General features: G+C 43.5%; 9 protein-coding genes across 9 annotated transcripts; 6 read left to right on the top strand and 3 right to left on the bottom strand.

Moving 5' to 3' along the window:
• Positions 1-41: 41 nt before the first annotated feature.
• On the top strand, positions 42-2,215 carry EAF01_007953 (uncharacterized protein; the record flags this gene model as incomplete). The annotated part of the gene is made up of 3 exons (XM_038916209.1): positions 42-399; positions 497-709; positions 762-2,215. The coding sequence occupies 3 exons, from the start codon at positions 42-44 to the stop codon at positions 2,213-2,215; spliced, it is 2,025 nt and encodes a 674-aa protein (XP_038768680.1).
• Positions 2,216-6,234: 4,019 nt separating this feature from the next.
• Positions 6,235-8,171, top strand: EAF01_007952 (uncharacterized protein; the record flags this gene model as incomplete). Its single annotated transcript, XM_038916208.1, has 4 exons — positions 6,235-6,333; positions 6,419-6,560; positions 6,614-8,110; positions 8,161-8,171. The coding sequence occupies 4 exons, from the start codon at positions 6,235-6,237 to the stop codon at positions 8,169-8,171; spliced, it is 1,749 nt and encodes a 582-aa protein (XP_038768679.1).
• Positions 8,172-9,474: 1,303 nt separating this feature from the next.
• EAF01_007951 (uncharacterized protein) lies at positions 9,475-10,284 on the top strand (the record flags this gene model as incomplete). The annotated part of the gene is made up of 6 exons (XM_038916207.1): positions 9,475-9,477; positions 9,540-9,550; positions 9,676-9,859; positions 9,910-9,983; positions 10,035-10,083; positions 10,132-10,284. 6 exons carry the CDS (start codon positions 9,475-9,477, stop codon positions 10,282-10,284), a joined length of 474 nt encoding a protein of 157 aa, XP_038768678.1.
• A 258-nt stretch (positions 10,285-10,542) lies between these two features.
• On the bottom strand, positions 10,543-11,275 carry EAF01_007950 (uncharacterized protein; the record flags this gene model as incomplete). The annotated part of the gene is made up of 2 exons (XM_038916206.1): positions 10,543-11,052; positions 11,165-11,275. 2 exons carry the CDS (start codon positions 11,273-11,275, stop codon positions 10,543-10,545), a joined length of 621 nt encoding a protein of 206 aa, XP_038768677.1.
• A 314-nt stretch (positions 11,276-11,589) lies between these two features.
• Positions 11,590-13,746, top strand: EAF01_007949 (uncharacterized protein; the record flags this gene model as incomplete). Its single annotated transcript, XM_038916205.1, has 1 exon — positions 11,590-13,746. The coding sequence occupies one exon, from the start codon at positions 11,590-11,592 to the stop codon at positions 13,744-13,746; it is 2,157 nt and encodes a 718-aa protein (XP_038768676.1).
• A 2,079-nt stretch (positions 13,747-15,825) lies between these two features.
• On the bottom strand, positions 15,826-19,892 carry EAF01_007948 (uncharacterized protein; the record flags this gene model as incomplete). Its single annotated transcript, XM_038916204.1, has 3 exons — positions 15,826-19,017; positions 19,288-19,620; positions 19,686-19,892. 3 exons carry the CDS (start codon positions 19,890-19,892, stop codon positions 15,826-15,828), a joined length of 3,732 nt encoding a protein of 1,243 aa, XP_038768675.1.
• A 1,698-nt stretch (positions 19,893-21,590) lies between these two features.
• On the top strand, positions 21,591-22,513 carry EAF01_007947 (uncharacterized protein; the record flags this gene model as incomplete). The annotated part of the gene is made up of 5 exons (XM_038916203.1): positions 21,591-21,611; positions 21,685-21,697; positions 21,788-22,177; positions 22,234-22,314; positions 22,377-22,513. 5 exons carry the CDS (start codon positions 21,591-21,593, stop codon positions 22,511-22,513), a joined length of 642 nt encoding a protein of 213 aa, XP_038768674.1.
• A 289-nt stretch (positions 22,514-22,802) lies between these two features.
• EAF01_007946 (uncharacterized protein) lies at positions 22,803-23,438 on the bottom strand (the record flags this gene model as incomplete). Its single annotated transcript, XM_038916202.1, has 1 exon — positions 22,803-23,438. One exon carries the CDS (start codon positions 23,436-23,438, stop codon positions 22,803-22,805), a length of 636 nt encoding a protein of 211 aa, XP_038768673.1.
• Positions 23,439-24,223: 785 nt separating this feature from the next.
• EAF01_007945 (uncharacterized protein) lies at positions 24,224-25,276 on the top strand (the record flags this gene model as incomplete). The annotated part of the gene is made up of 3 exons (XM_038916201.1): positions 24,224-24,345; positions 24,406-24,623; positions 24,684-25,276. 3 exons carry the CDS (start codon positions 24,224-24,226, stop codon positions 25,274-25,276), a joined length of 933 nt encoding a protein of 310 aa, XP_038768672.1.
• Positions 25,277-25,583: the final 307 nt, after the last annotated feature.

Raw genomic sequence — 25,583 nt, 5'->3', positions numbered from 1 at the left:
CTTTCTGTTCTTCAAATAACGACAAGACAACCACACCACGCATGAACAATCAATATTTAGCAAACATGTCTTCAACTGATGGAGATGCCGATGTAACCGAGGGACTTGGCCGTGACCAAACCCTCAACAACATCGAGAAGCAAGAATCTCCCCGACCTCGTTCTGTTGCTACACCTGTCAAGTCTAGCATTTTTTCTAATTCTCAAGCTAAAATAAACACCAAAGATCTATTCGCTTCGATCGAGATAGATGATAGCTATGATCCTGTCACGCCAACCAATGCATCAGCTAAAGCTGTTCGTGGTAACGGAAGACAGAGTGTCAGATCTCTATCACCAAGAAAAGCTGCTAGTACTAAGGGCACACCTTACCAAGTCTCTAAGAACAATCAAGCTTCAAGTAAGTCACTCGAAAAATACGATGTTTTTGTCATCGATACGCATCCTTCGCTAGGATGGAAGTCATTGAAGTCGTGCTAGGGCTAACCTTTTTTTAGAAAAGGAAGAGATCAAGGAAAGCCGCGAGATCTTCGACCGCATACTACGCGGCGAGTATTCCGAAGAAGATGACGATGACTGGGAGGACGAGAACGATGGAGCCAAGTCCCCCAAAAACGCTTGGCACAAAGCTCGTAAGGTGATTGGCTCTGCTGGTAAACCCACGCATCCAAATGGTCGAGTCGAAGGACGCAAGCTTGTACCTTGGCACAGTAAGCTTCCACTCTTCACATCAACTTCGAGCAAGGGCTAATAAAACTATAGAAGTAAGAATGCCTGAAAAGCTGATTCTCTGCATTGTGTATGAATGTCGCCGTGCAGAATTAAACATTCCGTGGGATGATATCGCTCACAGAATGCGCCCTGGTAGTTCTGGTGCAGCTACCGTACAGCATATCAATAAGATGCGTGAGATTCTTATTCCCGAAGGTCACCTTGTTCCTCCTCATTTTGCAAAGAAGCATCCTGTTGATCCAAATGTTCGTGGATACATTCGTGATATGAATTCTGAGGACCCAAAGGCAACTCGTGCAGTTACTTGGGATGAGGAGATTGATGACTTAAAGGAGAGTCTTGTTGTTCCTGGTATCACCAGAGGCTCAGGAACCTATCGTCGCGATAGGGCTCGATGGCAAAACAATAAGGCAACCATCGTCGAGGAAACACCTACTAAGACTGTCTCTAGTCGACAACGTCCTGAAAAGCGAGCATCAAAGGCAAAGACTGAACCAAAAGAGAAGTCTTTCATGGTCAAGAAGGAGCGATCCGAATCAATTGACCCCATTGAGATGCCATCAGACGAGGATTACGACCCCGGAAATCGTCTTAAGATCAAGGGTCATCGCAAGCGTAAGGTCAAGGTCAAGACCGAGCGTAAATATGATTTGGATGAGACCAGCGAGTCCGAGGGTGAATCATTTGGATACTCTGACGATGACTTCCTTGAAGAGACACCCTGCAAGAAGTTTGCCGGAAATCATGCAGCGACACCTTTAGCCAGTTTGCCAGTAAAGCTCAAAATTTCACCCGATAGGCTAAAGAATTTCGCTGCAGGCGCTTCCGTGAAATTAGCTGAAGAGGAAGTTGCAGTCGATGAGACTGAGTACATGGACAGATATGGCGATGGTGATGATGATGCAGAGACGATTGTCGATGCTCATGCTCGCGATGTTGATGATGCTTTTGGTCATGAAGGCTTGCATCTCAACAATGGCAATGCTGGGCTTCAAAATCAGCTTGCTTTCACACCTTTCGGCTTCAACGGAGGCATGAACCCTGGTTCCGGTACTTACAACCCACATGGCGCATTAAATGCTCAAGCGTATGATCAAGTTTACGGCCAAACTTACAGCAGTCATAACTTTATGGGACCGTATCAGAATACACATGGTAGCTACCAATACTCCAACCAGCAATTTTTCGGCTTTCATGACTCCGACTCAACACCTGTCATGAACCATGGCTTGAACTTCGACGGCCCAGGTGAGACGATGCAGGATCTAAATGGCGGTCATAACAGCATGAGCTCCTTGCCACCTAGCATCGGACTCAGCTCGGACAACACCAGATTCGGTAACTTTACTGACTCTGCCGGTGTCACCTATGACTTAATCGATCCTAGCGAAATTCCTGAACAGGGTTTCGAATCGTTCAATGATGATTTTGTTCAAGCTTACAATTCCAACCAGCCTTTCAACCCTGATGACAACAACCTTTGAGTCCGGTTTTTGCCTTCGAAGATGAACGACCTTGGCACAAAAGGTATTGACGATACTACCATGCCAATTCTTATCCATCAAATAGGGCCAGTAACTTTCAAAGCAATTTTGATCCCGCAATTATTTCTCTTTCCATTTCTGTTTCCATTCTTTGTATCAACGATTGATTTTGGACCAGTTGGATCATACTTCTTCACCACAAATTTAGCTTCGATTCGCTTCCTCTTGGCGTTTGGATGCTCCCGAGTTGTCATGAAGCCCTGGTTATCAAAAATCTTTCGTAAAATTTCATCATCGTTCTGTCAACCCTGGTTATCATATTTAGGAAGTCTTTGGGCTTGGCGGAGGGCGTAAACGGTTTCATAGACATAAACATTTGGTCGTTAATTCGCTTTGCTTGTCGAAACTGCTGTACCCGCACGAGCGATTTTTCCTGTTTGCTTCCTCATTCGCCTGCGATATTTCTCTTGTTTCCGGAACTTCTCTTGGTGAACAGGAGTTTTCGTAAGTTGTTTGCTGGTCGCATCGAACGGAAATTTCATCGTCATTCGTTCAGTAGTGGGAAAAGCGGGGGACACAAGACCTTGTATCATAGATAGATGCTTTAAATGACAATCTTCTATGACATTACCTTTGCCTTGTGAAAATGCGTGTGAGTTTTTGCGCTAACATTATTGGATCGATTTAGGCAGTAGTGTGCCTCTCATGGCGTGGTCCATCTTTGTATGTAATGTAACACCTTGCGACTCAGCAAGCTTTCCACTTAGAAGAGAAACTGCGCTATGTAGAATAATGGCAAGAGTATGAAAGGCACTGTTCTGCAAAGTCAATCCGTCAACTTTGATCAGCGAAGTTACCTCAGGAGGTTGTCGATGGGATTCCGCTGGATACTGCTGCATGTTGTCATCTTGGATTTGACTGCCAAAAGAGGAGAGTTCGCAAAACAGCCACATAGTGAACTTATGCAGAGCTGTAACGCTTTGCCCAATACATTTTGATAAGCTACAAGGTGAAACTGTCAAGTGATGGTGGATGTTCGCGTCACTAAGCTGCGACTCAGAAGCTCGTACAACCTTCCTATTTGATTTTCTTGCAGGTAGGCAAGCTAGGTTGCATGCTGCTACACGCGGTTTTCATTCTTTCGAACAATAGAAAGAGGGCTTTGCGCAACAGCTACATGATGAGCTTATGCAGACGTGTAATCATCTCCCTGATTCACAGATGCGCTTTATATGCGCTGTGAATGAGAAATGTCAAGTGATGGTGTGGATTCGTCTCCAAGAACTGCAATTCAACGTTCGAGCCACTTTCCGTCTTAATGTTCTTGCAGGCAGCCAAGATTGATTCTTTGCGGTCGGTTACACAAGAATGAATTCTAATACTCGTACGAGACTTGCTGCTCAGATGCTTCAAGTTGGTAGTCTCCACTTGAATTAAATAGTAAGTGAGCTTGGAAATTTCAGGCAATGCCATGAGGTTTCCGAACGCAGTCGCATTCTCAATCAAGTAGACACAGGAGATTTTTCCTCCTTTTGCTCACTCAAGATAGTAGTACTCGTCGCTGTGTGAGATAGTTCGAAGTCGAAGAAAGTTGAAGGAGATTCAAGGTTTGTGGGAATTTCGAGGTTGAAAGACTGTTTCTCTGTGATAAATCAGTTTGCTTTTGCATCAAATGTCAAGAAAGATGCAGTATTGAAAGGTTACTTACCATCTAGAAGAAGTATAAAGTGTGTTTGGTGGTTTGTCAATTCCAGGACATGTTTTTTGCTTGAAGGGTTGTCTTTTCATTTTTGTTCCTGGTGGGAATACAAAAGAGTTGGTCGAGTTGCAGGCAGCAATCCACAAAAAAAACCCCCCAAAAAAATGGCAAGCTATTAGGTAGAATTATGGAGGTGAATCATATGCCTAGATAAGGTTGTTGAATGAATAGGCGAGGTCCGTGCTACTTTGACTTCTCCTTCACCTTCTCGAATTACTTGGACTGTGAGTATCCATAGAGGTCAATGTTGGATGGTGGGTATTTCGAATGAAAAATTGTTCTTGTTTATTTTAGCTGGTCTGGTTTGGTATAAAAAGGATCATGACAATTCAAATGAGAACACCAAGTAATTAGCTCTGAGGTCAAATATAGAAGATAGAAGACTTATCTAGTGGTAAACAGTAAGACTATGGGTTGTCCGAAGAACAAACGAACTTCAAGTCTTTGTATTATTCAGCTGGAGATTGAGCCAGATTATGATGATCAAAACTGATTATGAATTGGATTCACCTATAAACTTAGTCTACAAAGACATACTACTTATCAGACGACTAATACCTGGGGATTTCTCCCGCTCAGCATCTTACGTAGTAATCTAGCACTTCTGTGACGTTTCAACCTCACTTCCTTTCTATGTATGATATGGGTATATGCTTGAGGCGGTTCCATTTGTCATGACTGTTCATTTCTGCATTTAAATGGTAGATAGTCCTGATTTATAATGCGGAATGCTAGCAAAGTTCCATATGAGTGATTGAGAAATAGGCTTCCGAGTGAGTGGTTGAGACTCACACAGTTACTTGACATGATATACCTCTAGAAAAATTGAGAAGTATTTCTTTATACGTGTGGATAATATCAATAACATATGATAGAATCAATCCTTGGCTAGGCTGATTGGAGGACTGATGTGAATCAAGGAAGCCACTGCGGGGTTGGCCCGTTTCTACCCCCTCGCTTGGGATGATAGCCCACGCAAATCGATATACAAACATGCTGTGAATTCATCTTCTTTTGCTTGATAAAGAGAACTTCTACCTTCACCGTTATAGAACTGGATTACCTCACATTAAAGAGTAGGAAATTGGAAGTATCAGCTCCGTGTTCCTGTACAGGTCGCAATCATGCAATACAATTACACCTTTCCCTTGTCCGTAACTCCTGGATTCAAAATAAGATTGATAAGACTACATGTGGGCTAAGACCTACTATCAAGCCTATCCATTATGCTGTGATAAAGATCGAGGTGTTTGTACGTTGCTTCTTACGCACTCGTGAAGTAAACTAACACACCTGAGTGCGAGCAGCAAAAGCTTTGATCGACTTTAATCTGTCTCTTAAAGATTACGTTACCCATACCATTAAAATGCGAGGTTCATTTAGGTACATGCATGATTCAAGTGACAGCTAAACTCTCACATCAGGACAGCTAGCACTGGCAGCCATCTTCGTGTACGCTGAATAGCTACCCCTTTTCGATACTTCGGACTGAATTCAAAGTCAACATGCAAATCCAAGACTCAGGTTCGATAGATGGTCATCAAATTCACGCAATACGAATCTCTTGAAGACGCAAGGAGGTATATGGCCAAGGAGGGGTGTAAGGACATTCATGTGTGTCCCAGAAATGCGGTGATCTTGATATCAGTATCGCCAAAAATCAAGAGAGCATCGTGAATACTAATGGTATACATCCTACATACCTATGCGCACTCATAGATTTCATTGTCCTTCTTTGCATGAAATCTGAGAGGTAACAGACACTACATACTATATCTATACGTGCCTACTCGTTGGTACTAATCCTTCTTATAAGAAGATCCTAACTCACAACTAAGGTAACATGATATGCAAACACATGTCTGATCGCTTCAATCAGCAATCCTTTGATGAATGAAGGTTAATAAAGTGGCCACTACGTTGACAGTAAAGTGAAGTATAGTACGAGTGAAGTTTGAAGTGAGGTTTGAAAATGGAAGTCAAATGCATTAGTCATCAAACTATAAATGCCCGGCAGCTCGGCCCCTCCATTCGGGAACTTCCGTTCACCCAGCTCAATTGTTTCTCGCAGATTCGATGGAGAAAGGTTTTGCCGAACATGGGGCCCAGAAAAATTATCTCCAAGATCTCAAAGTCTCCATTCTTTCTACTTACTTTGAACAACAAAAAGGCCTCTTCTCTATAAACTTTGAGAGCTTTTAAATATCCAATTTTTAGTTTTGTTATATTTCATAAGCGTCTTTCATTCAATTGATTCAAGATGCAACGCGCTTTGAGTTCTACAGCAAGAGCTTCGATTCTTAACGGATCGACAGCTTCAAAGCTTCGTCCTTTACAACAATTGAGATTCGCTCACAAGGTATGTTGGGTTGCTTCAGTTCATGTCGCTCTAAGATGCGACATAGATATCTGGTGATATGAAACTAATCATGGTTTTAATTTAGGAGCTCAAATTCGGTGTTGAGGGCAGAGCAGCTCTTCTTGCTGGTGTTGAGACTTTGGCAAAAGCTGTCGCCACAACCTTAGGTCCCAAAGGCCGAAATGTTCTTATTGAGTCAGCATATGGCTCCCCAAAGATCACTAAAGGTTTGCAAACCCCCTGGCTACCAAGTTGTAAAATTCTAATTGTTGGTGAATAGATGGTGTAACTGTTGCCAGAGCTATTTCCCTCAAGGACAAATTCGAGAATCTCGGTGCTAGACTCATCCAAGATGTTGCCTCGAAAACCAACGAGACCGCTGGTGATGGTACCACAACCGCTACTGTCCTTGCCAAATCTATTTTCTCCGAGACCGTAAAGAACGTCGCCGCAGGATGCAACCCAATGGACTTGCGCAGAGGTACCCAAGCCGCCGTGGAGGCCGTCGTTGAGTTTTTGCAAAAGAACAAGCGTGATATCACAACCAGCGAGGAAATCGCACAAGTTGCGACTATCAGTGCAAACGGTGATACCCACATCGGAAAATTGATTGCCAACGCTATGGAGAAGGTTGGAAAGGAAGGTGTCATCACAGTCAAGGAGGGAAAGACCATGGAGGATGAACTCGATATCACCGAGGGAATGAGATTTGACCGCGGTTATGTCTCCCCATACTTCATCACCGATACCAAGTCGCAAAAGGTTGAATTCGAGAAACCATTGATTCTCCTCTCTGAGAAGAAGATCTCAAACGTCCAAGATATTATCCCAGCACTTGAGGCATCTACCCAACTTCGCCGTCCTTTGGTCATCATTGCTGAAGATATCGATGGAGAAGCTCTCGCTGTATGCATTCTTAACAAGCTCCGTGGTCAACTCCAAGTTGCCGCTGTCAAGGCCCCCGGTTTCGGCGACAACCGAAAGTCCATCCTCGGCGATCTCGGTATCTTGACCAATGCTACCGTCTTCACTGACGAGCTCGATCTCAAGCTCGAGAAGGCCACCGCAGACATGCTCGGTACTACTGGATCTATCACCATTACCAAGGAGGATACCATCATCTTGAACGGTGAGGGTAGCAAGGATGCTATTGCTCAGAGATGCGAGCAAATCCGAGGTGTCATGAACGACCCTACCACCTCCGATTACGAGAAGGAGAAGCTCCAAGAGCGTCTTGCTAAGCTTTCTGGTGGTGTAGCTGTCATCAAGGTCGGTGGCGCATCCGAGGTCGAGGTTGGTGAGAAGAAGGACCGATTCGTTGATGCTCTCAACGCTACTCGTGCTGCTGTTGAGGAAGGTATCCTTCCAGGTGGTGGAACTGCTCTCCTCAAGGCTGCTGGTCAAGCTCTTGGAGGTCTCAAGCCTGCCAACTTCGATCAACAACTTGGTATCAACATTATTAAGAGCGCCATCACCAAACCAGCGCGTACTATCGTTGAGAACGCTGGTACTGAAGGATCAGTTGTCGTTGGTAAGCTCATGGATGAATTTGGATCCGACTTCAACAAGGGGTTCAACAGCGCCACCGGAGAGTACGTTGACATGATTGCTGCTGGTATTGTCGATCCATTCAAGGTTGTCCGCACTGGTTTAGTTGATGCCAGCGGTGTTGCCTCATTATTAGGTACCACTGAAGTTGCTATTGTCGAGGCACCAGAAGAGAAGGGACCACCAGCTGGTGGTATGGGTGGCATGGGAGGAATGGGCGGTATGGGAGGTTAGTACATTATCTCACTCGTGATGAATTTTACGCTAACCATATGACAGGAATGATGTAAAAAGTTATTGGTCAAAATAAAATAAAATACCCGTCTGAGCCTCATCTGTCTGAGCGATTTGATTACCAGACAATTTGGTACCGGACAAAACATTGTATAACACCCCACTCACTCTTTTTCGTTCCTCGTCTTGCATGGCCTCACGGAGCGATATGATGTGTTTAAGAGATTATGACCATGTAAATTAATGAAACCAAAATAAAATATGAAAAATTTCAAATCCATTTCTGTGGCACACAATGTGGGTGACTTGATTATGAAAGACCGGTGATGTGTTCGTTTGCGTGTTCGATTTTCTTGGAACATATCTGCCTTGTGATCAGATATAGGAAGGAAAGTAAGATGGCATCAATTAGGTGGGTAGCCTTCGTAATGATACATGCCATTTGATAACATTCACAGAGGTATCTACCAACAGCTTCTTGATGATGGCATAGATTATTCTTCTGCCTACTTCCTTACATATGTACATGATAAGCGAATCCAATGTGCCCATCTATCTAGGTGGCTATGTGAGTTCATCATGGATGAGATAAATGTAACTATCTAAATATAATCGGCAGCTTGCAGCTTCAGACGTGATTCTTTGACTTCTAGCCAGGCAGCCATTGGTATCATTATATTACTACTCCAAGAGCTACAACCTCGGATCTTCAATTTTGACTTAATACCTAGCTAGCAAAAGCTCCATATATGCATATCTTTGTTGCCCCCAAAATTACCGATAAAACGTTCAGAGAGTGTACAACTCTAGGGGGAAATTTCTCCACCCACAGATATCTACCTCATCGTTGGCATTTTATCATAACCAGAACATATCATTTGTATTTTTGACTGGATTTCGATCCTCATTGCCTAGCAAAGACTATTTCCATTTCATCTATCTTGAAAGGGGTAAACTCTCTCAAAGTTGCCAGCTTTCATCCATCCAGATTGAGTGTGAAAGCACGACAAGGTATTCTTAGCGTCCCACTCAGGTGATCGCACACCGGCAAGTAACCCCACCAATTTCCTGACCTTCATCCCCGTTCGCAAAATCCAAAACTCCCCCAAAGATAAACATCTACCAAGCTTTTCTCTCGCTCCTCCTACTACCTCGCAATTACCACAATATACAGTGGACTTTGGAAAGCAGGTCTCTGAACAATCTTCAACGTACGTTCTCAGTTCGACAGCTTGGTCTTAACTCAAAGTCATTCGATTTATTTATCTGTCTAGTTGTTAAGCATTAGGCATTTGCTGACTTTCTGTTGCTTTGACAGTTTCTACCAACACAAATCGTCGCATAGACTTTCTTGACATCATGGTATGTAGCTTCTATTGTACCAACTTTCACACAACCGTTTGCTAATAATTTCGCTTTAACAGTCTAACTCAGGGTCAGTCCACCCCACTACTCAACCCGCTACCATCAGTGACTTGCGGTGACAGCCGAGCTTGATGCGAATCTGTTCCTACCAATAATCTGAGCAGGACCGCAGAGCATTAGTTGACAAGTCTACAGTATCACCGTCGACGATGAATGCATCGAGAAGTTTAACGAGATGAAGCTTCAAAAGAAGATCAAGTGGATTGTTTATAAGATCAACGATGAAGGAACAAAGGTTGTTGTCGACACTTCCAGCGAGTCGGCAGACTGGGAACCATTCCGTGAGGTCCTCGTAAATGCAAAGGCACTCAACAAGAACGTATGTTTGAAAACTTCTTATTAGGGACCAAGCGCTGATAAAGACTATAGAAAACCCAGGGTAAAGGTCCCAGATACGCTGTCTACGACTTCAACTACGATTTGGCCAACGGAGAGGGACAAAGGTGATTTTACTATCATTTCGCTTTATGGATTGGAGGCTGACATGTTACTAGAACCAAGCTTACTTTCATTTCGTGGTCCCCTGATGATGCTACTACCTTCGTAAGTTCCATCTTATAACATCGCCTTCTAGTACTAATAAATTTCTAGCCTAAAATGATGTACGCCTCTACCAAGGAATCTTTCAAGCGTGCCTTATCCGGACTTTCGGGCGATGAACTTCAAGCAAACGACGAAGCCGACCTCGAGGAGAATGAAATGTTGAAGACAGTCAGCAAGGGTACAGCCGCTCTCAAGGCATAGATACAAGCCTTATGGTTTTGAGAACGAACGTGACAGGAAGGAACAGAGTTTCATTGGGTGCTTATTGCCTGCGATGACATGCATGGGTGTGAATTTATTCTTCTGAAGACGGATTGATCATTTCAGCGTGATGATATATGAAGACATTAAAAGCGACTTTTGCGGAAGTACTCGTTTCTGAACTGGCAAACTTGCCTGTGTCTTTCCAATTGTACATTGCCAAACTCCTCGCTATGTTTTCCCGTGAATTCATGTACCTCATTCGGCGCTACTTTCCCAGGCTTTCTTGAACACTTCATACAATTTGTTTCCCTGTTCTTCATCCCTCAATCGTTGCACCAAAAAGCCCTTCAAATCTCCCCAGAACTCTTCCCCAGCAAGAGTTTCCAGTCCACTAGGCCCTTGTGCAACTGGTGCTTCTACTTCCTTTCCGGGAGTCTCGACTTTTCTCACGGAAGCAGCTCCACCCATTACCATGATACTGAATTCGACCTGGGTTTCCTCTCCGCCAATAACATCTTTCAAAACTTTCGCATCTCCGACCGGTTTCTTGTTGTAAAGTACCCTTAATTTTTCCACGGGGATCCCTTCTTTCTCAGATAATGACTCTTTTAAATTAAGAATGGAAGTATTTGGTGACAGTGCAGAGAGTGTTACGTCGAGAGGTGGGTTTCGCGATGACTTTAAAGATACCGAGACGCTACGTTCTTGTCCCGGATTCAACTTTTGACGTTTCGCAGGAGGTTTTCTCATCTTTGGGAGAATAGCCTATCATACTCGTTAGTATTGGGAGCAATAACTTGAGGTGGAAGGGGTCGTGAGGGACAGGAGACGTGAGTGATGCAAAACGAGGTACACAAAGTCATTAAGGTAGACATACTGCCCCTCTTGAGGGATAATTCCTTGGATCTTCAACATGATCGGCAGTGATTTTGGGAGATCGCGACTCGAGAGTCTGGATGAAAGACTTAGCAAATGTGAGTTCAGTCATTATGAACAATATATGAAGAAGTTGGGTAAGAAGGTCTATAATTCTTCGAAATTCAACTGCGGGCAAAACAAGCTACAGACAATAATAAATAATCAAGTTCACAATTACCACCCCATCTAGCACAAGACAAGATAGAAGTCTTGGCATCGGAATAACGGCGCCCGAGCTTGATAAGTTAAGAGCGCTAAACCTTATCTGCGAGAAAATTATATTCGTCTAGAAAAAAGTTCCCTCAAATCGCATTTGCTGCATTTGCGAATCTTTACATTCAACTCTTAAGTTTCTAGTACGAAAATACGAACAAATCATTCAAAATGGGTGTCGGAAGACGTATGAAGAAGCAGGGCATGCCCGAACCGCTCGATGAAGCACATTTCACCAATCTAAAAAGAAAAGCTGGAATGTCAGTAGCAGAATCTAGAGCAGAATCGATGCAATATGCTCCCGATCCTAATAAGAAACGTCGAACTTCGGAGAAAAAGTCCAATGGAGCTGCCAATGACAAGAAGAACTCGGCGGCACAGAACGCGACAAAGGGAAAATTTACAAACTCGTTACCGGTTCAAAAACCCCCTGCGAAAAAGTCGAAGAAGGCTGCACCATTGCCCATGTCAGACGAGGAGATGGAGGATGTCGACTCTGATGCGGCGGATCTCATGAATGACGAATTTGACGATTTGGATGTTTCAGATGATGATGGTCCTGGTCTTCCAGATGATTTCCTTGGCTCAGAAAGTGGAAGTGATGTTTATGATTCGGATGATGATCATCCAAAAGCAATGTTCTCTGAAGATGAAGACGAGTCTGATGCCGAGGAGAAACTCACTGCTGCCAATATTGCTGGGCTTTCAAGGAAATTGGATCTGCAAAAAGCTGAGGAGGCCGCAGAGGCACAAGCTGAATTGGAGGAAGCTGCTATGCAAACGAACATTGCAGGAGACAGACCACATATATTCGACAGCGACGATGAAGACGGAGAGGCGCCTAAGACTAATGCGTTATTGGCACCTGATCTACAGCTTCTACGATCTCGAATCAACGATACCATCCGAGTCTTGGATGACTTCTCGAATCTCTCCGAAGAAGGTAGATCCAGGGCCGAATACACAGCTCAATTGATTAAGGATATTTGCGCATATTATGGTTACTCAGAATTCCTAGCGGAAAAGCTCTTCAACTTATTCCCGCCCAAGGAGGCTTTTGCATTTTTCGAGGCCAACGAAACCCCAAGACCTGTCGTCATCCGAACAAACACCTTGCGAACACATCGTAGAGATCTTGCACAGGCATTGATCAACCGTGGAGTAGTCTTAGAACCAGTGGGAAAATGGTCCAAAGTTGGTCTGCAAATTTTCGAGAGTGCTGTACCCTTGGGTGCTACTCCAGAGTACCTTGCCGGACATTATATTCTACAAGCCGCTTCTTCTTTCCTTCCCGTGATGGCTCTTGCACCACAAGAAAACGAACGTGTCCTCGATATGGCCTCTGCTCCTGGTGGAAAAACAACACACATTGCCGCATTGATGAAGAACACAGGTTGCATCTTCGCAAACGATAGCAACAAATCTCGTGCTAAAGGTTTGATCGGTAACATCCATCGTTTAGGAGCCAAAAATGTGATTGTGTGCAATTACGACGCTAGAGAATTCCCCAGAGTTATCGGAGGTTTCGATCGTGTCTTACTTGATGCACCGTGTTCCGGTACTGGAGTTATCGCTAAGGATGCTAGTGTGAAGACGAACAAAACAGAACGAGATTTCCTCATGCTTCCTCATTTACAAAAGCAGCTCCTTCTCTCAGCTATCGACTCGGTTGACCACGCAAGCAAGACTGGAGGTTACATTGTTTATTCGACATGTAGTGTCACCGTTGAGGAGAACGAGCAAGTCGTTCAATATGTGCTCAACAAGAGACCAAACGTTAAGCTCGTGGAGACTGGCCTAACTTTTGGTAAGGAGGGTTTCACGTCATACATGGGCAAAAGCTTTGACAAGAACATGAAGATGACAAGAAGATATTACCCCCATGCCTATAACGTTGATGGTTTCTTCGTCTCTAAATTCAAGAAGACAGGTCCATCTCCCAAGATCAAGCCTGGCGAGAAGGATGCTGCGAAGGAATTGGATGAGTTGGATATTGATAAGACACCTATTAGAGAAACTGAGGAAGAGGATGCATTTGGAGGATGGGATGATGGTGAAGATGAAGAGTATATTGTGAAGGCGAGAAAGAATACATTGAAACGAAAGGGTCTCGATCCCAAAGCAGACAAGACAAAGGCAGATACCAAAGTAGAGAAGACCAAGGAGGACGAGACAGCTAAGGCTGATACGCCCAAGAAGGAAATTAAGCAGAAGGCCAAGGAGGAAGAGACCAAGAAGGAAGAGGCCACAAAAGATGAGACTTTGAAGACAAATACCACGAAGAAGGAGAGTAAGGAAAAGAAGAAGAAGGGAAGCAAATCCAAGTAGTGTAGTAATTTTACAGGGTTTGTGATTGGTGTATGAGTTCTTTCTCGGAAATGATACTTGTTGCATATACTGGCGTTTTGGGCTGGAAGGAAAAGAATCAATAGCCTTCTTCTGTTATCAGACAAAATACAAAATTATTAAGCGCACTACATTCAGAGATGGTCTCACTACACTTTACATTTTCTGAAAGGGTGCTTTGGCTGATATGGATCTTTTGAATCTCTCTAACCATTTAGCTCATCCACGTCCCAAAACCCTTATAAAGAGATATATTATAACTAAAAAAGCTAGATATCAATAGTTTAACGTAAATCGTATTATCATACTTCATATATCACCTCTTCTAGATCAAATCTTTTGAAGAAATCCAAAAAATGTAAATTTACATCACTCTTTCATCTCCAAGCCGCACATCTGATGACTGTGAGCCTTTTGCGGTCTAATGATGTCTCTGTCCTTACTGTGTTTAGCCCTCTCGCTCTTTCCGCATCACATACCATTCCATAATATGATATCTCAACTCCCTTGACTATTCTCTACGTAGCTCATCACCTCACAATAAGATTACGAATACGAAGGTCTCGCTTCATCGACACAAATATTCCTCTTCCCTTTAGACAATGGTGTCAGACAGTCACAGACACTTCTGCATCTCCTCCTACAATCTCAGTCCCGCGATACCAAGATATATAAAAATTTCCTCTCACTTGATGGTTGGTCAACTTTCACTACTCATCTTGCGGTTACATCAAGTACAAGAAGGAAAGATTGGAATTGGCTTTTACGGCATACTATACCATGCCATCGCCTGTGAGCTCATATTCGTAACAAAAGCCAATTTGAGTATCTCGCCAGGCTATCAAAAGCAAACACAATCCATTCATCACAACTGGTGCATCGTGTCATCGTCGCCCCCGTACTCCCTCTCATAATCAATCCCAATCACCAATACACTTCTACAAACGAAAAGGGGCCTGAGAGTAACCTTACTGTAGTCATCATCGATAACTCGGCTAAATATCTATCCGACTTTGAGCGGAGCGCTGTGTGTGTGCGCGATGAATGGAGATGCGTAAATGAGGGGTTAGGGTTGGTGTACCTCATGTTTCTTTGTTTCTTATTTTTCTCCCCAAATCATGTCACTGTCACTATCACTATCACTATTAATCCAATTTTATGAGCTATCACATTCCCATAAGGTCACGGTCTGAATAGCGCGTCAATGTAGCGAGTTGAAGAGGCTAGCCAAATTTGTCTTCGTAAGAGTGCAATCAAGCGACTGGCTTGAAATTTGAAGAAGTACGGCCAGCTCGAAAAGGGTCATCACGGATTCGTTTTTCAGATAAGGGACGAGGTTTGAGGAGAGCTATCTCATACTGTGTAGAGTAGATCTAAAATTGAAATTTTTCGTTGGACCGCAGTCTGAATCACTGGAAATCCTCCATTGACACTCTAGTGGCCACTGACGATGAACCCTTGCTGACCTATTCTGATGTGTGTTACACAAGTTGCACTAGAGTCTGTCTTGGTGAGTCTCTTTGCATTTCTCTCTCTCCGTCTCTCTGTCACGCACATGGTAGGCTCTCTCGTCATTGACCAGAGTATGAGTGATTGTATGATATAAATTGGGACAATAAAGGGCCTTCACAGGAACGGAAGATCACAGGGGGCTTCCCCTTTCTGTTTGCACTCCCTTCCCCACTCCGACTCCCAGGCACAAGGGCAATGACATTTTAGTCTGGCATACACTAGAAGAATTAGATCGCTCCTTCCTTTCTCCAGACCCCCCTTTCTCATTAATAAAGAGCTCTAAAATCATTTTATGGTAATGATACAATACATGGAAGTGCACTCTACCATATTATCCAATATTATGGCCAGTACAGGGAGCGCATGACCGTTGTGGCATCTAAAAAGGTTCGACAAAAAATTTAGCACGATGATTATCTCGTAGGCTCTCAATCATTTGAATAGTCAATGCCAACTTATTGTTGTTTGTGTAGCTTTGCTATGTGAAGCATGGTATCATAATAGCAAGAAACCTCAAAATTTACGAACGCTCAAACTCCACAAGTATCTCTAAAACTCCTTTTCATAGTCAACTTGTGCCGCCTCGAAAGGAATTTTGAGCGACTCAAAGACACGATTCCACCGATACTCGATGATATGATTCGAACTTCGTCCTTCACCCGGTTTTCTCCTCCACTCAGGATACCATTCATCCGTAAATTCGTATTTGAATTCCTTCAACTTTACTTCTGCTTCTTCTGATGGAGTTTCATTGACGCCCGATGGTGTGGTACTACAAGCAATAGGAATCGGGTTCCTTCCTCGTCTGGCCCACGCTAACGCGCCTCCATCCCCGAAAGCCTTGGAATTTGGTGGGAAACTTTCGCTTTCTGGAATTGTTCTCACTGGAACACCAAAGCTTCTATTTGATTTTCTAGAACCAATAACGTAGAATCGTCTATATTTGTCGAGATTTGCGTAAGCCCAACCGGCAAACCAAGCGACCAACCTTCTCTCGTCATTTTGGTCAATGAATGGAGGCGCAAAGAGAAATGGACTCCGCGAATTCTCTTCGGATGGATCACGGTCGAATGGAGATAGATTGGCGGGAAGATCCTGGCGTAGAATATCACAAAGAAGCCAATATAGATCGAGTCTCGCCGTACATTGTTCGTGACTTAATCCCCTTTTGCTTAATTTAGAAAGCATCGATGGGTCGCCAGCAAGACGTTTTATCAAGTCCTGTTGCTCCTTAGCCTTCGAGATCGCAAGTTCCATAAGAAAGCTCGGAAGTTCGTGGCAGCACAATACTCTGATTGAGCCATTGATAGAGCTTTTATGCTTCTTTTTGTACCATTGCAAAAACCTAAGTGTCATGACTGGTTCTGCAACCAAGAAACTTGGTGTGAGGAGTAGGGTATACCCTAATGGAAAGAGGCGTGTTTTTATGACTTGACCCAGTTCAGATTGTTTCTGCATTTGGGAGAATGGCAGTTTGGATGCGCTGTCTTGTATGCACCAAAATGTGTAGTTCATCCCGTCTAGCGTCATGCCATGAATGAGATCTGTATCAGAGATAAGACTAAGCGCAGACGAGTGTATTAGCACAGCTCCAGCGTTGGTATGCTTTTTGAAATGGTTCCAGCATCCTGGCTTCTGATAGTTGTATATCTTGCCGTCGTCTTTTGAACAGCTCTTAAGCCAAGATGCTATCAATTCCGCAAGAGGCTGTTTAGATGCAGGAAATATCAAACAAAAGTTGAAGGTGGTAGGTTTTTTGAGTTTCTGGTCCTTAGGCTTCAGGTCTATGGTCAATTTTTCGTAATCAAGACGATGGAAGCTTTTCATCATCACGTCACTGGGGGAAAGAGCTGTCAATGAAATTTTGTCGATTGTGGCAGATTCTATGGAACTTGGAATAAGGCTTTGAGAACCAAACACCAAGTATTTCAGTGTAGCATTACTTGATAGATCAGGTGTTGCATCTAAATGCTTCCATTCTTCAGCCACGGCTGGATAGAGTAGAATAATGTATTTGCCCGAAATGCACGCCAAAGCAGACATCTGAAGACAGAGATACTCCGCCGTGTTTTTTATCGTGTCGCATACAGCTTTGTCAGTAGGATCAGTGCTGATGCTCGCTTGCCAATAAGTAGAATGCTGGATATGGCTGTATCTCGATTTGAAGTCATATATGGTACATATTTGGCTGAAATCCAGAATCTCTGCACTCGCAAACGCTCCTGCCCAGTCTGAAGTACTTAGTGGAAGGTTTGTGAAGTCGAGCTTGATAGGTTGCGTCTGCGGACCAAAAGTCACCGTCTTGATTTTGGTACCTGTGATTTTTATTGTTTCAGCTGCTGAGCGATCATTGATACATTGTTCAGGCTCTACAATGTTTGACTCGAGCGGTGTAATGTCAGGCATTGCATTCATCTCGAAATCCATGGTATCGTCGTCACCGACTATAGGAATAGGTTTTGGCTGATGTAGTGAAGGTTGTACACTTTTCTCCCTTGAGATTTCGGAATCGATGACTTTAGGGTGAAGTTGGCTCACGTAGGATAAAGAGCGAGTATCATGAGTAGGATCGTGTACGAAAGAACAATTTATACCATTACGACAATGACCCTGAATCCAGTACCTACAAGGAACAGAACTAGGCCTTGGTGCTACTCGGAGATCGTTATCGGTCGAATGTGCCATTGTGCAGTCAACTCCTTTTGTGCAACTGTTATCATGGAACCAGTAATAGCAGACCCACTGCGGACCGTTGACACTGTCTAGGAGGCGTGCTTTGGTTGGCGGGGTCTTGGTTGGCATGGTTTTGGTAGATGGATCCGGCGCTACCCATCCGGGAGGCGGCTTTCTGACTGGAATATCGGGATTTGATTCGTGTAGATACCTACACGTATCACCCCATTTACAGTCTTTATTCAGATTGTAGAAAAAACAAATTTGCTGCGGTCCAACCCATCCATCTGGGGGCGGGGCAATAGGCAGGAGGGGATCGTCTTTGTGGAGATACTTGCAGCTACCATCCGTGCATCCACTGGGTTGAGTAAAGAAGAAACAGATTGTTCGCTTCTCGTACGGAATATGCTGTACCTCTTCCCATGACATTTCAGACGGGTGCAGTGCAGGCAGTCGCTGGGAGACTTGTTGCTTCTCGAGAGGCGACTCGACTAGTTCCATGGGCACTTCGTTCTGAGGAGCAGAAGGGGTTCTATAAAGAGTATCTGGTCGTTGTACAGATGAGGATGAAACTTTCGAAGGATTTATCAACCCACCAGGAATAGCAGTAATATCTGGTGACTTGTCTGCTATAGTTCTCCCAGCTAGTTCCACTTTTCTGAGGATATGCCTATTCTTGAAATGACGCTGGTCTTTTGAAGGATCTGCCGCTGCTTCAATTAAACTCGCTTTTTGTTTTCTGGGCGCTTTTCCACCAAGAAAAACATTCTGTGACTGTAAAGAAGAACCTCCTCTTGTGGCACCTACCCCTCCTCGACTATTTGAGGCTCCTCTAGATAACGAAGAGCTCTTCGACACTGAGCTGTTTTTAGACAGTGAAGAGCTTTCGGTGGTTGCTATCAGTGGGTCATCGCTAGCGTTTGCTTTGGAAGCAACCTTCTTCTGCAGTTCCTTCTGCGCTGGTGGTTGTGTAGAAGATGAGGCACCCAAGGTCGATTTTCGTTGCGAAGTCACGAACAGCGGTTCGTCAGACGATGAATCGGAGTCGATTTGTTCACGTTCCTGAATCTTAGATAGAGTTAGTCAAAGAGATCTCATTCCCCTAACGGGTTAGATGACCAAGAATCATCTGTTGTTGAAATTCAACCCAGGCTTTCTTGAGGAATGCCAATGAATACCACGCCCTCGATATATTATCTCTCCTCAAACTCAGTGACTTCATCTGCCAACCAGTCATGAACGTGGAACACTGCGGGAAGAGACCCGATATGTGAGGGCGGTACCAATACCACACAACATGCAGATGGATTCTTGATTCACACGAATGTCTGTACTTACTTTAGATTTTCTAGCAGCTTGAACTTGCTGTTGTCTTTCGGAGCTTCTTGCATCCCTGGGTGTAGCTGTGTTAACTAGTGGATGTGGAATTGTCGTTTGTGTCTCGTCGACACTATCCGCATCAGATTCGTGAGGCGATACGACTATTCCCTGCCGCTTTCTCTTCTCACGACGCAAACGAGCACGTCGGGCTTTGCCAGCCTCAGCCACCTTCTTTAGAAGTTCCAGTTTTCCGACATCATATGGTGCATCTAAGCCCTGGAGCTCACGACTTCGTCGTGTTTTCCAAGCGTCAAGAATGTTTTGACCCAATATATTCTTCCTCGGCTCCCACTACCAGGATGTAAGTACTAGGTCTCTCCTTTGAACAGGTTTTGACATTGAGAAAGAGTATTTACCGATGATTCTTCCTCTGGGAATCCTGTCCATCTAATCAGATACAGCCTTTGGCCATCTTCTGTTTTTTGGGCCAAAATGCGTTCAACAATGAACTCATGGTCGGAGCCATATTGCTCTTCATCGGTTGACTCTATGGAAATTTTGGCAATCTCCTCTTCTTCAAGCGAGGTGAACCTCCCTTCTTTTGATGATTGGTTGGAAGTCATTTGGCACCATGAATTCCAAATTCACAAAGAATACCAAGTTGGAGGTCGTCGCACGATGTAGCAGAGAGAGGTAGAGGTAGAATGTGTTCAATGTTGCCGACTCAATCCAATTCAATTTAGTGATGTCAAACGGAAGAGAATGTGATAGGTACCTATCAATAAGGCAAAGTGGTTTGTGTGGTCTTGAGTAGAAAAAGTATTTAGATGTACGATGAATAAACTTTTGTTGACGAAATGGAATGAGTTACACAGGAGATTGAAGGTTTACATTGCAGGACATAAAGAAAGTGAAGTTTTGAAATTACTTGATTCCTTTTTGAAGAAGGGATTTGATCAAGGAAAGTTGAATTGAGTCTATTCAACTTGAAATCAAACCACCGCAAACAAAGCCACCGCAAACAAGTGCAGAATGATGTGTCACGTGATCAGTTACATTTCGATTACAAAGTAGGCAACAAAGTATGTAGGTACTGCAGATGACTAGAATGAGGTGATGAACCGGGACCAGAGAGTGAGAGAGGTGTGAGAAGAGACAAAATATAGTGAATCTGAAGTGGAAGTCAAGTGAAGTGAAAAATGATAATAAAGCTAACTCAAAGAGATCTCAAAGAGCCCTCTCCTTTCACTGCTGTCTATTTAACACCCAAATTGAGTGAAGCTTCCAATGAGACATGGGTCACGTGCCGTTAACCGCTCTGACATTGAATTTCGAAACCACCTGTCTGAATTCTCAAACAGCCAAATAGGAACGAGAACAAAGGAATAAATAAGTTAATCAATTAATGTTAGATATCAAGACAGTATTAATCGAGTACTGAACTTCTTAGATTCATTGAACCACTTTAAAAATTCAATTTCATTAGTTCATTATCGAGTATCTACTAAAGAATTCCTCAGGAGTCAACACACAGCCAGGTAGTGTAGAACCGATAGTATACACACAGCGAGACAGTATTCTACTCCTCCTTTAACATTTACAACATTCGTATGTGCTTGGGTACCTGGTAAGTGATACCCAGCCAGTTTCTATAAAAAAGGAGAGATAAGACAAGGCAAAACCAGCTTCACTTCAACAAGGCGTCAGCATTCAACTAGGGGACCAAAAGTGTGAATGCTAGGGGTTTATCGATTCATCAAGTTAGATATCTCATACCTAGTATCTCCTACCCTAGGGACTTATTGAGGTGAGTGAAGCTCTTCGAGCATTAATCATACTCATGATTCAATTGATTTCTGGAAGAGTCAGTCAATTAATTGAATTTTGACTTCCACGGTCTAATATTATTCAAACAAAAGTTTCAGGACTGGTGAACCATACCTAGGTATATGAGATGAGTAGAAACATAATCGAAATATAATCAAACATTCAGACTTTCAGACTGGCAAACTTTCAAACTTTCAAACTTCCCTACAAAGCTGGAATACACGTCGGAATACAATACAATACAAGTCGGAATACAAAGTCGGAACCACTCAACTTGTAAATTCATCAAAGTTCAAAGTTCCCCCCTCCCCTCCCTCCAAGAAACCAAAAAACCAAAAAAAAAAATCCCAGACCAACCTTACATATCCCCCCGACCCCGGTTTCTCGCATACCCACACCCATCATCCATCTATCCATCGCAACAACGAAATCCGTTAAACCTTCCCCCCCCCTCCCCCTTCAATAATAAATACTATTCTACTTCAACATCAATCATGGCGAATGACGAATACGACGTAAGTACATGTCTTCATCAGATTCGATTCCCATCACCATCTTAACAGAATATGCTAACATCTCTTGTGATAGTTCCTGTTCAAGGGTAAATACCACATCCCTCTCCTCTCAACCTTCTCCGTTGCCTTGTGATGATTCTTCTCGTGGTCGCTCCCTCTAATCTCTTCTCTCGTAGTTGTTCTTATCGGAGACTCTGGTGTCGGTAAATCCAATCTTTTGAGTCGATTTACTCGAAATGAATTCAACCTAGATTCAAAATCAACCATCGGTGTAGAGTTCGCGACTCGATCAATTCAAGTGGATGCAAAGACAATCAAGGCGCAGATTTGGGATACCGCTGGACAGGAGAGATATCGCGCCATCACATCCGCTTATTATAGAGGTGCCGTTGGTGCTCTTCTGGTTTACGACATTAGCAAACACCAAACCTACGAAAATGTTACAAGATGGTTAAAGGAGTTGAGGGATCATGCTGACTCCAACATTGTCATCATGTTGGTCGGAAACAAGAGCGATTTAAGGCATCTGAGAGCTGTACCTACGGAAGAGGCCAAACAATTTGCCAGTAAGGAACTCTTAATTTCTACGACCAAGATGTGATGCTGATCTTTATCATTGCAGGTGAAAATAACCTTTCCTTTATTGAGACCTCAGCTCTCGATGCTAGCAACGTTGAGCTTGCCTTCCAGAATATTCTTACTGGTATGCCTCCTCTCTCCATATCTATGTATTCGCAAATCCTAATGATGCCTGCGCTACTCTAGAAATTTATCGAATTGTATCCCAGAAAGCCCTCGATAACGGTGATTCTGCACAGGCCACTATTGCAAGTGGTACGAATATTACACTCACGCCTCCTCCTTCAGATGAGGCAGCAAAGGGAGGCGGAAAATGTTGTTAAATAGTCAGGCGTTCTTACTTTGCGCAACTACACGGACATATTGGTTGATGGTTGATACAAAGGTGTGGCGTCTTTAAGTGTCATTGCGGGAGCATGGGGGGTTACGAAGTCAGGGCTAAGCAAAATGCTCAGTACTCGATGAGCGCGGGCTCAAGGATATCTTCCCTTTTTTTTCCAATTATGTTGTCCGGTGGTTCTTCCTCTCTGGGATTTCACGTCTGCAACGATCGCTATGCTTGTCTAATGCAATGGTTTTTGTCTTAATATCTCTGTTCTAAAGACTCTTTCCTCAAAACTTTCTTCTTCCACTGTCTCCGCTGACTTGATCTTCACCCATTTTTTTGATCTCATCACTAGGTTTGACCCAAGCAAAGCTAGCATCAATCATCTTGGATGTGCCGAACTTCTTCACACACCATTCGATGACACCATCAAGTTCCTCCTTACTTTGCTTCTCGAGAGATGCCTTCTCCTTCTCGCTTCCCTTTCCATTCGTCTCCTTGAACTTCTGAACAGCATCCAGAAACTTTTGGCCATCATCTAAGGACTCCCTATTGCCGACATTGCCATGCTCCTCCTTCCATGCTTTCCAAGTCTGACCACCCTTTCCCCAAAGTTTTGAATATATTTCTGACTCCTTGACATCGCTGTACCATGCTCTTGAATTATCATAGTCACCTTCGATTCGATGCAGGATTCCATGTAGATACATGCCCTCGAATGCTGGCGCCGACTGCATATGGCGAGCTAAGAAGTGTGCTGATGGTAAGTCGAGATTTAAAAGGTGGAGAGCAGTCTCAAGAGTTGGATGGAGCTGAAGGGAGGCGATTTCCGAGGTAAGTGTTGGATCGTGGGGTGAGGCAGGTGGAAGTAGTGGGGCTGGAATCTTGAGAAGGCGATTGTGGATGGACTTGAAAGTTGCCATGATGTTGTGGTATTGTGGTATTGTATAAGTGTTATGTAGCTGATTTGGATGAAGAACAGAAGGTTAACAAAACAAAGACTTGGTAGATAGGTAGGTAGTATGGAGGTTTGGACAATATCTTAAACTACCACACAAGCATGGGAATTGTCAAGCTAGAATCATGATTTATCACACTCGATAATCGAGATCGTAATGGAAGACGTCATTACCTTTAGAGGAGGGAGGTTTCAATGGAGGCTTGAACGACATAAATTGACTTCATCGTGTACATCTGTCCAGCCCATCATGGAGTGTGTGCTCTACATCAAGAATCATGGAATACGTAGGTGGAATCTCAACTGATCATGAGCGTCACTGGTATATTTAATTCCCAGCTGGATGTTCCAGACCTGTGTTGTCAATAAAGATTCACATTACATGCAGGAACATGATGCCATGAGGAAGATCTTAATCTATCAAACACTTAGTGAACCAAATGCTCCGATACGATACCCACGTCTCCATAACTCTCTTCGCGTTATTAGACCTAGCCACGAGACTGAGGATTGATCGATTGATAATTAACACCTACTGGGTCGGTAGGGCCAATGATCAATTGAATCTTATCCGAATCGCCGAAATGAACTAGCAAGGATGTACACTGAGTATCGCGCTAAGATTAAAGGTCGCGCTTACGCTATCAAGAAATTCTTAAGAAAGTTTGGAGATCTCGAGAACTTTTTTGCGCCCGATAGCATTGAACATATATTTTAATTTAATATACACAACACACTACTACAGTTACAATGGCTTCCGTTTATAAGTCATTATCAAAGACCACTGGTCACAAAGAAGACGGTCCTGCAAATGGGGTCAAGAAAAATAAGCAAAGAGTTTTAATCTTGTCTTCAAGAGGAATCACTTACAGGTAAATAAATTTGTACCACTACAGAGAATCTCAAGAAAAATGCTAAATCTTCACATTTAGACATCGACATCTACTCAATGACCTTGCGTCCCTTCTTCCTCACGGTAAAAAAGATGCGAAACTCGATACTAAGTCGAAGCTCTATCAATTGAACGAATTGGCCGAATTATATAATTGTAATAATGTATTTTTCTTCGAGGCAAGAAAGGGAAAGGATCTTTACCTGTGGATGAGCAAAGCACCCAATGGACCTACCGTAAAAATGCATATGCAGAATTGTAAGTTCATTTTGATATCCTCCTCTTCTGGAAAAAGTCTACCTTTCTAACACTTCTTAGTACATACCATGGAAGAACTCCACTTCACCGGAAACTGCCTCAAAGGCTCCCGACCCATCCTTTCTTTCGATGCCTCTTTTGATAAGGAACCTCATCTCCGCGTTCTGAAAGAACTTTTCGTCCATATCTTCGGTGTACCAAAGGGTGCGAGAAAATCGAAACCTTTTATTGATCATGTTATGGGATTCACGTTGGCAGATGGCAAAATCTGGATTCGAAACTATCAAATCAGCGAGACAGAACCATCGAAAGTGAAGGGCGCCGAAGAAGAGACCTCCACGAAATCTAAATCGAAGAGCTTAGGAGCCAACGAGACGGAATGCAACTTGGTGGAGATTGGACCAAGATTTGTGTTAACACCAATCGTCATTCAAGAGGGAAGTTTTGGTGGACCAATCATCTACGAGAACAAGGAGTTTGTGTCGCCCAACCAAGTCAGAAGCGAGATCAGAAAGAAGAAGGCAGGAAGATATAATGCGAGGGCTGAACAGGGTATTGAGAGACTAGCAAAGAAGGGGGAATTGGGACTCAGAACGAGTGGAGGAAGACAGGCGCCAAAGGACGCCCTGGATAATGCCGAATTGTTTGCTTAGACTAAGAAGATTCCCTAATGGCGTTTGGTGCATGGAAAATATGTATAAGGGAGATATTAAAAGAAAAGTTTACTTCATGCGAAACTTGGAACGGCAAACTGCTCATTTGCGGTGTGTGTTCAGAACCAATACAAATCCCCATAGTGTGACACAAACTACACACGCATGTGCTAATCCTTCAAATCCTGTCAAGAAAACTTTCAGTGATAGAAATATCGATAGGCACATTTGCGCCCTTGTATCACCACCAATACTTATACCCAATCATTACATTCCACTCGCGCCATTACTAGCGTCAGTCAGTACG

The sequence above is a fragment of the Botrytis porri genome (genome assembly GCF_014898465.1).
Source record: "Botrytis porri strain MUCL 3234 chromosome Unknown BPOR_010, whole genome shotgun sequence".
NCBI lineage: Eukaryota > Fungi > Ascomycota > Leotiomycetes > Helotiales > Sclerotiniaceae > Botrytis > Botrytis porri.
The sequence above is the reverse complement of the archived record's forward strand: the minus strand, read 5'-3'. Positions and strand labels throughout refer to the sequence as shown.